Source organism: Heterodontus francisci, chromosome 20, assembly GCF_036365525.1.
Source record: "Heterodontus francisci isolate sHetFra1 chromosome 20, sHetFra1.hap1, whole genome shotgun sequence".
NCBI lineage: Eukaryota > Metazoa > Chordata > Chondrichthyes > Heterodontiformes > Heterodontidae > Heterodontus > Heterodontus francisci.
The window spans coordinates 59,647,854-59,660,005 of NC_090390.1; the positions used below are offsets into that span (position 1 = coordinate 59,647,854).

At 40.0% G+C, this 12,152-nt stretch overlaps 1 protein-coding gene across 2 annotated transcripts in view; it reads right to left on the reverse strand.

Annotated features, from left to right (window-relative positions):
• Nucleotides 1–1,839: 1,839 nt before the first annotated feature.
• Nucleotides 1,840–12,152, reverse strand: part of wdr11 (WD repeat domain 11) — a 116,814-nt gene continuing 106,501 nt past the window's right edge. For both annotated transcript variants that reach the window (XM_068052888.1, XM_068052890.1), the window contains exons 27-29: nt 6,770–6,915; nt 5,429–5,509; nt 1,840–2,662 (exon numbers count right to left, since the gene is read on the reverse strand). In XM_068052888.1, coding sequence (XP_067908989.1) covers nt 2,506–2,662; nt 5,429–5,509; nt 6,770–6,915 — 384 coding nt within the window. In that variant the 3' untranslated portion in view covers nt 1,840–2,505. The remainder of the gene's footprint in view (nt 2,663–5,428; nt 5,510–6,769; nt 6,916–12,152) is intronic.

A 12,152-nucleotide genomic window follows, 5' to 3' on the forward strand; every position in this document is an offset into this window, starting at 1 on the left:
CACAGGTGCTGCAGAGAAATTTGTTTGTCGGGGCTGTTACACAGTTGGCTCTCCCCTTGCGCCTGTCTTTTTTCCTGCCAACTACTAAGTCTCTTCGACTCGCCACACTTTAGCCCCGCCTTTATGGCTGCCTGCCAGCTTTGGCGGACGCTGGCAACTGACTCCCATGACTTGCGATCAATGTCACAGGATTTCATGCCGCGTTTGCAGACGTCTTTAAAGCGGAGACATGGACAGCTGGTGGGTCTGATACCAGTGGCGAGCTCGCCGTACAATGTGTCTTTGGGGATCCTGTCATCTTCCATGCGGCTCACATGGCCAAGCCATCTCAAGCGCCGCTGACTCAGTAATGTGTATAAGCTGGGGATGTTGGCCACCTCGAGGACTTCTGTGTTGTAGATACGGTCCTGCCACCTGATGCCAAGTATTCTCCGGAGGCAGCGAAGATGGAATGAATTGAGACGTTGCTCTTGGCTGACATACTTTGTCCAGGCCTCGCTGCCATAGAGCAAGGTACTGAGGACACAGGCCTGATACACTCGGACTTTTGTGTTAGTGGAGTGCAGCATCAAATGGACGTGACCATTGATAAAGAAAGTTTGCTGTAGGACAAACTTATTTATCCAGTAAAGCAATAAGTAAAACAATACAAGGAGCCTAGAGGTGAAAAGCTGCAGTACATTGAAATGCTTCTTTTGTGGTCGAGCTGATGCAGTGGGATTGGTACCCATACTGACTGAGGGCATAATAACATGGTATATAAATGCAAATTTTGTTCTTTGGAGGTGGAGATTTGGAGATGTTTATATCATTGTATATTGTGCCAGAAGGGTAGGATACAATAGTTCCAACTTAAAAGGACAGGTGCATATATTGTGTCAGACTTGGCTCAGTCACAGCACGCACACTTGAATTCAGTGCAGTACAGACGGCAGCTGCACCACTGGAGGTGCTTCTTGTGGATAAGGTGTTAAAATTAGGTCCCATCTGCCCACTCAATGGACATAAAAGATTCCATGACACTTTTCAAAGAACAGAGCTGTTCTCCTTCTGTCCTGGCCAAGATTTATCCCTCAATCAACAGCACCAAAACAGATTATCTCATCATTTGTCACATTGCTGTTTGTGGGATCTTGTGTGCACTTTGGCTAACACACATGCCTATATTACAATATTAACTACACTTCAAAAGTAATTTATTGGCTGTGAAGTGTATTGTGATGCTTAAGGTTATGAAAGGTGCTAAACAAGTGAAAGTTTTTTTTTTCTTAAGGTAGGGGAAGAATTGAATTGGGCACCGGGGGTACCTGCATAGGGCTTAAGTTGTACCAGAAAGAAGAGATCATATAGTTCCATTCTAAAAGGACAGATGTCCATTTAGTTATTTCTCCTGTTTGTAGAAATAACCTACTACAGCAACAAAACAAAAATACTAAACCCATTTTGGATTATTAACATACATCATGTATAAATAGAATTGGACCGTTTACCTGCAGACAGTCAAACTCAAATAATTTACCAGCACTTCAGACTAAAAATCTTGAAACATTACATGGTGAGTGTAATACCAATAGCCAACATCTTGTTAATTTAATTTCCGAGTATTTTACACCATTCTCCTCCTCCCTTCCCCATCTTATCTTCAGACTAGAGGAATTCCATGTTCGAAAGTCTGCCCTGGTCAAAATCATCTACTTCACCCAGTTTTACCATGGTCTTGTCATTTCTGATCATTTCATCCTCCTTCACCACCTCTCTTCCTTGGATGCATCTCTGTCGTACTGTCACCATCTGCTTGTATGCCCATCTGGTGCTGAATGTGCAACTTTCACACTATAGTTCTGTTTCATGCCTTTAATACATTTTGGAATCAGCACTTCATAGCAAACTAAACATTGAATTATGTACAAAGCGTAACTGTAATGTTTTATACTTCATTTTACAAATTGCTTATGCATATTTCATATTTGAATAAACCTAGTTTTTCAAGCAACAATCACAATTATTTGTGTATCGCTGAACAGTAAGGACGCTTGAAGTGCAATTATACCCAGAAAACATTTTCTAACCACATAGGATGTCCACATTCTCTTGCCTAATTACAGAAATAGAAGTTGTTTTATCCTGTCAGTGATAACAGTCCAGACAATTTTCCTTGTCTGAGATTTTCTATGGGTGCTTAAAATTATTACAGCTGAGTTTATATTATTGAGAGGGATTTTATCCAGATTCTTCATTAATGTGGGAGCCATACACAAAAGAAGCAAAATCCACACTGTATCAAAAGTCTTGACATACCAGAAAGCGTTACAGCGAGATACTATCATACAAGTTATTTTTGCTGACTTTCACTGTGGAATAACAACTGGAATGTATTTTATTCAGACCGCACAATTGCAGACTGCAACACAACATTCAAAATGCTATATTTTAGTCACCAACTGGTTCAATTAACCTTTGAAACTATGGAGGACCACCATAAATTCAAAGGTTAACATTTACAAGTCATGAAACAGGTTTATCGTCTTTGCTCTGCTGCAGCTCCTTAAGCAGTTCAGCTCCTGCATCGCCTGCTTTTGTGGCAAAGAGAATTGCCCCTTCCTGTAGATTCAGCATCTTTAAGTACCTTGCATAATCTGCATATACTGAATTGTAAAATTTCTGTGAAATCTTATTAAGGAAAATGCTTTTGAAGTACAACTACACCACTGTTGTGTCAAACTTAATTATTTAGTATGGATCAGATATGCATTCAAAATTTTTTTTTAAAAATAGTTATGGTTAGAATGAATTTTCTATTGATACAAATCTTATATCAACGGCACAAACATCTAAAGATAACTATGAACTTATCCTACGTTTTTGTTTTACGTTACTAGGCAGAATTATACAAAGATAAAATCAATTGTGGTATTCAATGCTGCATTTTTGGACAAAGTAACAAAGTACTCAATTCACACACAGTAACCTAACTGTTACATTACAATGTCCAAATACATGACGGCAGAATCTTTTTCAATTTAACAGTAGTTACTGCTTACTCCTTTTCATTTTATATAATTTACAGCACAGGAGGTGGACCATTGAACCTGTGCTAGATCTTCAACTGGAACCATTTAATCCCAATTTCTTGCCTTTTCCCTGTTTCCTTTTACATTATTTCTTTAAAAATACTTGATTCCCATATCAATGATGTTATTGTCTCTATCCCAAACAGGATTTCAAGCTCTAATAACACTCGTGAAAAAAAATTCTTCCACAAGAGAAAGTAAACACAGTTCAAAAGTCACTTTTATGTAGGAGGATAAATTTGCCATACCTGGGCTTTCCAGATTTAGAGCAGAGACATATTCTGCATGTAGATTAATCCCACATGAATAGTGATAATGGGCCTGATAAAACACTGAAAATGCTATCACTCCCTGTCATTATCTTTGAGCATTATAATAATCTAGAACAGTAAATTAATAAACCTTCAACTTTTCCCACAATATGGTAAAACCATAAATATCTGCAGCTTTAGAGCATGCATGTGCTCTAGAATCAAGATAATCTGCAAACCTGAAGAACAGCTGCCGTCCAGAGATCTTCCCAATCCGAGCAACAGTGAAAAGAAGTGGATGGAATGATGTTGTCAGCAGGCAAGAACACAAACCATAAATTCCCAAAACTGACCTCCACTGTCAACGCTTGAATATCATCCATTTGGAAGAAATATTTTAACAAATTGACTTGTATATCTTCCACGACAACTCAAAAAATGAAATGTGTGGCAATGCAGCTTTTAAAGGGTCCTTTAGTCTGAAAAGACAACTAAGTATACTGTGAGGGACAGGATGATGCAATATGTTCAAATCATTCTGGAACTTGGGTTTGAACAGAGTCTTAATAGAGGAGATGAAAGCCAGCATCTAGGATCTTAAATAAAACTAGTCTGGAGAGGCGAATCTCTGGTCCCAGTAGTTGTGAACCCATAACACAAGCATGCTTATGACTTGGCCCTAACTGGGCAATTATACTTCAAGAGAGGTCACAATGATAGCTGGTTTGGAAAATGGCTACATGCTAATAGTAGGGGATGTTTGCAAAGGTTGAGATTAACTCTTTGCACTAGGACAAATATAAATTAAGATCTGAACAAATTATACTCCACTTGGCATTAACCAATTTTGTTTCAATGCAGTTTTAATTTTGGGGGGAAAATATTCCATTACGTCAAATAAAAGTCAATATTAATTTAATAAAAAAATTAATACCCCTTCAGAAAAATGTAACATTTAGAGATAATTTCATAATCAAAACTTAGTATATCACCTGTGCATAGACCAACTGGTGAAAGAGTTTGAGAACACTACTGGAGCTTTCCCTGAATAGAATCTATGCTACATTGATACAAGTGCAAAGTGGAAAATGTCCTATTTTCCCCAACTCCATCATGTACTGGATGAACACAAAATTAATTTAATACATTTTATGCTCAGTTTACTCATCTCATCAAGCGCTTGCTCGCTCAGTCCATCTCTAGAGATTTTGAAGACACATGCAAAATACACAAATATCCAGGTCAAGTTATGCAAGTAGATCTAGGGCAGCATGAGTCAACACCCATTAAACTAGAATGGTTAGACTGCTATGGGCCCAAGTGACTCAAATGAAGCGAGTCAATGAATTGAAGAATGGATCTACAGCAGTAATAAAAGACTGGAGAAAAATTGAGACATTTCTGTCATGAAAGGAGTCATCTAAGGAGACCTGACAGAGGTATATAAAATAGCAAATGTTGCGGAAAAAGGATACAAGAACACAGAACATAAGAACTAGGAGCAGGAGTAGGCAATTCAGCCCCTTGAGCCTGCTCCGCCATTCAATATGATCATGGCTGATCTCATCTCGGCCTCAACTCCACTTTCCTGCCCATTCTCCATAACCCTTCAACCCATTACTAATTAAAAATTTGTCTATCTCCTCTTTAAATTTACTCAATGTCCCAGCATCCACCGCACTCTGGGGTAGTGAATTCCACAGACTCATGACCCTTTGAGAGAAGTAATTTCTCATCTGTTTTAAATCTGCTACCCCTTATCCTAAAACTATGACCTCTCCTTCTAGATTACATATTGTTTCAAATTAAAGGACACGGAGGCACAAGCTAAAATGGTGAAAAATAAATTCATGTAAAGAAGTTCTTCTGCATAGAAAGCATGAAGAACAGGACTGTGGCGGCAAAAATCTTGGAATAATTTAACAGTTGGATGCTGTGATTGACAGGATGCATGTTTTCTCTTGGTGGTCGAGTTAAAATGGAATAACTTTCCTCAGCTTGTGGTTTTGATAACAGACGCAAAAATGGATGAATTTCTATTAGCAGTCCGACCGTATGATTTAGTCACAAATATTAATTTTTGTACCATTTAAATTAAAAAGGATATTTGTATTTTCATTTATTTCAACAACCCCATAGTGCAGACAAGCCTCCAAGAATAGTGCAGCTCTGTCAAAATACCGCATGCTGAAATGGAAAAATCAGAATACATATTTTTCCAAAAATATTAACACGAATCAACTAAGTTACAAACAGAAATAGCACCGGAATATCATAAAAATGTGAAGAATTAAAATTTAAAAATCAAGGTTAGAAAATCGTAATTAGTCTGTAATTTCAAATATCCACCTCTTGCTCCTCTGTGTGTAGAACTGCCTCTCTCAAGAGCTTCAGGTTGCTTCTAGTTTTATTCAGGAACTCATTCTAAAGTGTTCTTTCACAATTGTTGTGGGTGCATGCACAAGTTGTCTGTCTCCTAGTGCTAGCCATTGCAACATCTGCCCATTTGTACATCATTGTGCCTCTAGGCCTACTTTATGCACTTTCTTTTCACGATCAGCCTCCTTACTATTGCTCTCTATTCCACGCTTACTCCCTGCCAGCCAAGTGCAAGTGCAAGCACAGCTGGGGCTCTGCTACTGCCTCAGGAGAACCTTCACATAAAACATCCACAGAAGCACCACTGATCATGGCTGTAAACAGCATCAGTTACATCAGCTTCAATTATAATTCTTGGACTAAGCACCAACAGCGGAAACTAGCAGTTCTCAACTAGAATCTTAGCATTTTGTAAGTTACTCACTAGATTTTAGAATTAAATTACTCAGCAATTATTCACTTCATTTAATTAACTTACTAAATTCCATAACTAAATTAGTTACATTTAATAATTACGATATTTGTTGCATTTAATATTAGAATAATACAGCACTTAAGGAGGCTATTTGGCCCATCATGCCTGTGCCAGCTCTTGGAAAGAGCTATCCAATTAGTTCCACTCCCTGCTCTTTCCCCATAAACCTAGAAAATGTTTCTTTTCCAATTATTTATCCTATTCCCCTTTGACAGTTATTATTGAATCTTCTTCAACTATCCTTTGAGACAGTGCATTCCAGATCATAACTTGTTGAGTAAAAAAATGTTTCCCCATGTCACCTCTGGTTCTTTTGCCAATTATTTTAAATCTGTGTCCTCTGGTTAGCGACACTTCTGCCACTAAAGATAGAGTAAAAAGGCAAAACTATCAAAACCTTTCAAGACTTTGAACACCTCTATCAATTCTCCTCTTAACCTTCTCTGCTCCAGGAGATTAAAGTACTCATTATATATATTTTTTTAAAAAGCAAAGAATAATCAAAATGTTGTCACAATAACTAATAATTATATTTCTGATTTCTGCCTGAATTTATAACTTCAATTCTGCTCAATGGAAGCCACATTTCTTACCTGTACAGCATTTCTGCAACTTTGCTAAAGCATCCCAATGAGAGTAGGACGAGGATAGCCTTTGACTTCTGGTTTACCTGCTGTGAACAAAGATGATCTACCCAGCGTTTCAGTACTTCTGAACACTCCTCTGCATTTAGGCGCACCTTTATAAAAGAAATTAAAAAGATCACAAATGTATTCTGATATGTACATCTGATTAATATGACAAGATGAGTTTTCAACGACTACAAAAAAAACTTGTATTCATATACTGTCTTTAACCTAATAAAAAGTTCCAAGGTTCCAATGGAGCATTATAAAGCAAACTCTGACACTGAGCCACATAAGGAGATGTAAGGGCAGATAGCTAAAAGCTTGGTCAAAGAGATTTGATTTAAAGAGCATCTTAAAGGAAGAAAGCAGAGAGGTGGAAAGGGAGGGAATTCCAGAGCTTAGGGCCAAGGTAGTTGAAGGCATGGCGACCAATGGTAGACCAATTAAACTTGGGCATGCTCAAGAGACCAGAATTAGATGAGTGCACATATTTCTGAGGGTTATGGGGCTGGAGGAGATTAAAGATAGGGAGGGGAGAGGCCATGGAGGGATTTGAGAAGGATGAAAAGTTTAAAATAGAGATGTTGCTTGACTGGGAGCCAATATAGATCAGTGAGCAGAGAGGGGTGATGGGTGAACAGGGCTTGGTGTGTAAGGACACAGGCAGCAGAGTTTTGGATGACCTCAAGTTTACGGAGGGTAGAATGTGAGGCGCCGGCCAGGAATGCATTGGGATAGTCAGGTCTAGAGGTAACAAAAGCATGGTTGAGGTTTCAGCAGCAGATATTCTGAGGCAGGGGAAGAGTCTGGTGATGTTACAAAGGTGGAAGAAGGTGGGTCTTAGTAATAGTGGAGATATGTGGTCGGAAGTTCATCTCGGGGTCAAATATGACATCAAAGTTGTGAACAGTCTCGCTCAGCCTCAGACAATTGCCAGGGCAAGGGATGGAGTCAGTACCTAGGGAACGGAGTTTGTAGCGGGAACCGAAGGCAATGGCTGTGGTCTTGCCAATACTTAATTCTAAAAGTAACAGGGCACTCGCAGATTTATTAATAAATCAGATCTGCAATTTGTAAAATTCTACCATAGATTCTCAAATGCACCTATTGATAATTGTGCCTTGAAATTTGACTCTTCAAACATTCGCATACAAACACTAAAGCTCTCATGAACTCAAAAGCGCCAGCCCATTAATTTTAAAATAGATTAAATTAGTGGAGAAAGGGAATTTCACATGACCAAGCTCATATGCTAGTATCTGAAGTATGTAATTACAAGAAATTAGTGCTAAATACTGTTGCTGCTTTCTAATAAGTTCAGGTCTACATGTTCCTACCTTCCTAAAATACAAGTCATATTCGCCATTAATTATGACATTTGGTACTTCTCTAGAGCCAAAACAGTGTTACCCAATTTACAATCTTGGTGAACATGCATTTAAAGTTATCACAATTTTTCTACCAGTGCCAGTATGAGAAAGTAGACATTTCATCTTAACTGGAGTGTGTAACAAACTTTGCAGCATTCAGCTACATGCAAGGCATTTTGCTGTACAAAACATGCCAAGATGCCCTGTGTTAATTAAAAGAGCAAATAAAATTGTGATTAACAGAGTATCTTTTATTCGCGTGCTTGATAGCTGGATTTTGACTAGAATTTGTAATTGAAATGGTACCAAATAACTTTTCTGCTGAAATCGGTAATTCATTAGAAGCATCTAGCTTGTTAAAGTAACAAAATAAAGAGAGACTTTTTGTCACAAGCAAAATACTGCAGCTGCTTGAAATCTGACAATGTGACAAATACTCAGTAGGTCAGGCAGCATCTGTGGAGAGAGAATCAGAGATTCTGTCGAAAGGTCATTCATCGGAAACATTAACTCTTTCTATCTCCACAGATGCTACCTGACCTGCTGAGTTTTCCTAGCATTTTCTGTTCTTATTGGAGACTTTTTGTGCTGGACTGTCAGCAACACTTGGGTGACCAACACAGTACATTGAAAACCATTACCACTACTTAAACTAAAAATATACAATCATATTTTATGAAATGAGCACATCTACTAGAACTAAAAACAAAACATACAAACAATTGTGTTAGCATGTTAAAGAGATAAAATTGGCTAATATTTAAGTTGAATATCCTTTGTGTAAAAAGGACTCTGTTGCTTTCCTATATGAATTCTCATGAATAATTTCTAACGCTGAAAATGTAACCCATCTTTTCTCTTTCCATTGTTGATATTTCAAGCAGTTTCCGGTACTTATTTCTATTATTCGAAAAAAACGCAAGAACAGGAAGACATTTCAGATCACTTTACAACCAAGACGACAAGAAGTATTTAATGCTGGGTGGTGGAAGCAGGGAGAAACGAGAGGACTGGGGTGGAGAACTAATGACACACTCAAAGAGGAATGTTCTGAAAAGAATTTTGAAAGCAAGAAGGGAGACAGAACACTGGAGGCAATTATACATGAGTTCTAGACAGCAGGACTTTTGCTAACGCTGTTGGGGAGGGTTTAAACTAATGTGGCAGGGGGATGGGAACCAAATGAGGAGGTCAGAGAACAGTAAGGAGGTAATAACTAAAGCGTGTAAGGAACTAGATAATGAAGTCAGCGTGACTAAGGAAAAGAGTAGACAGGGAGCAGATGATGAACGCAAAGGGACTGGTGGTCTGAGGTGCATTTGTTTTAATGCAAGAAGTGTAGTAGGTAAGGCAGATGAACTTAGGGCCTGGATTAGTACCTGGGAGTATGATGTTATTGCTATTACTGAGACTTGGTTGAGGGAAGGGCATGATTGGCAACTAAATATCCCAGGATATCGATGCTTCCGGCGGGATAGAGAGGGAGGTAAAAGGGGTGAAGGAGTTGCACAGCTGTGCTGAAGGAGGGTACTATGGAGGACTCGAGCAGTGAGGCAATATGGGCAGAACTCAGAAATGGGAAGGGTGCGGTAACAATGTTGGGGCTGTACTACAGACCTCCCAACAGCGAGCGTGAGATAGAGGTACAAATATGTAAACAGATTATGGAAAGATGTAGGAGCAACAGGGTGGTGGTGATAGGAGATTTTAATTTTCCCAACATTGACTGGGATTCACTTAGTGTTAGTGGTCCAGATGGAGCAGAATTTGTAAGGAGCATCCAGGAGGGTTTTCTAGAGCAGTATGTAAATAGTCCAACTCGGGAAGGGGCCATACTGGACCTGGTGTTGGGGAATGAGCCCGGCCAGGTGGTTGAAGTTTCAGTAGGTGACTACTTTGGGAATAGTGATCACAATTCCGTAAGTTTTAGAATACTCATGGACAAAGACGAGAGTGGTCCCAAAGGAAGAGTGCTAAATTGGGGGAAGGCCAACTATACCAAAATTCGGCAGGAGCTGGGGAATGTAGATTGGGAGCAGCTGTTTGAAGGTAAATCCACATTTGATATGTGGGAGGCTTTTAAAGAGAGGTTGATTAGCGTGCAGGAGAGACATGTTCCTGTGAAAATGAGGGATAGAAATGGCAAGATTAGGGAACCATGGATGACAGGTGAAATTGTGAGACGAGCTAAGAGGAAAAAGGAAGCATACATAAGGTCTAGGAGGCTGAAGAAAGACGAAGCTTTGAAAGAATATCGGGAATGTAGGACCAATCTGAAACGAGGAATTAAGAGGGCTAAAAGGGGTCATGAAATATCTTTAGCAAACAGGGTTAAGGAAAATCCCAAAGCCTTTTATTCATATATAAGGAGCAAGAGGGTAACTAGAGAAAGGATTGGCCCACTCAAGGACAAAGGAGGAAAGTTATGCGTGGAGTCAGAGAAAATGGGTGAGATTCTAAACGAGTACTTTGCATCGGTATTCACCGAGGAGAGGGACATGACGGATGTTGAGGTTAGGGACAGATGTTTGATTACTCTAGGTCAAGTTGGCATAAGGAGGGAGGAAGTGTTGGGTATTCTATAAGGCATTAAGGTGGACAAGTCCCCAGGTCCGGATGGGATCTATCCCAGGTTACTGAGGGAAGCGAGAGAGGAAATAGCTGGGGCCTTAACAGATATCTTTGCAGCATCCTTAAACACGGGTGAGGTCCCGCAGGACTGGAGAATTGCTAATGTCGTCCCCTTGCTTAAGAAGGGTAGCAGGGAAAATCCAGGTAATTATCGACCGGTGAGCCTGACGTCAGTGGTAGGGAAGCTGCTGGAGAAGATACTGAGGGATAGGATCTATTCCCATTTGGAAGAAAATGGGCTTATCAGTGATAGGCAACATGGTTTTGTGCAGGGAAGGTCATGTCTTACCAACTTAATAGAATTCTTTGAGGAAGTGACAAAGTTGATTGATGAGGGAAGGGCTGTAGATGTCATATACATGGACTTCAGTAAGGCGTTTGATAAGGTTCCCCATGGTAGGCTGATGGAGAAAGTGAAGTTGCATGGGGTCCAGGGTGTACTAGCTAGATGGATAAAGAACTGGCTGGGCAACAGGAGACAGAGAGTAGCAGTGGAAGGGAGTTTCTCAAAATGGAGACGTGTGACCAGTGGTGTTCCACAGGGATCCGTGCTGGGACCACTGTTGTTTGTGATATACATAAATGATTTGGAGGAAAGTATAGGTGGTCTGATTAGCAAGTTTGCAGACGACACTAAGATTGGTGGAGTAGCAGATAGTGAAGGGGACTGTCAGAGAATACAGCAGAATATAAATAGGTTGGAGAGTTGGGCAGAAAAATGGCAGATGGAGTTCAATCAGGGCAAATGCGAGGTGATGCATTTTGGAAGATCCAATTCAAGAGTGAATTATACAGTAAATGGAAAAGTCCTGGGGAAAATTGATGTACAGAGAGAGTTGGGTGTTCAGGTCCATTGTTCCCTGAAGGTGGCAACGCAGGTCAATAGAGTGGTCAAGAAGGCATACGGCATGCTTTCCTTCATCGGACGGGGTATTGAGTACAAGGGTTGGCAGATCATGTTACAGTTGTATAAGACTTTGGTTCGGCCACATTTGGAATACTGCGTGCAGTTCTGGTCGCCACATTACCAAAAGGATGTAGATGCTTTGGAGAGGGTGCAGAGGAGGTTCACCAGGATGTTGCCTGGTATGGAGGGCGCTAGCTATGAAGAGAGGTTGAGCAGATTAGGATTATTTTCATTAGAAAGACGGAGGTTGAGGGGGGACCTGATTGAGGTATACAAAATCATGAGAGGTATAGACAGGGTGGATAGCAAGAAGCTTTTTCCCCCCCAGAGTGGGGGATTCAATTACTAGGGGTCACGAGTTCAAAGTGAGAGGGGAAAAGTTTAGGGGGGATATGCGTGGAAAGTTCTTTACGCAGAGGGTGGTGGGTGCCTGGAACGC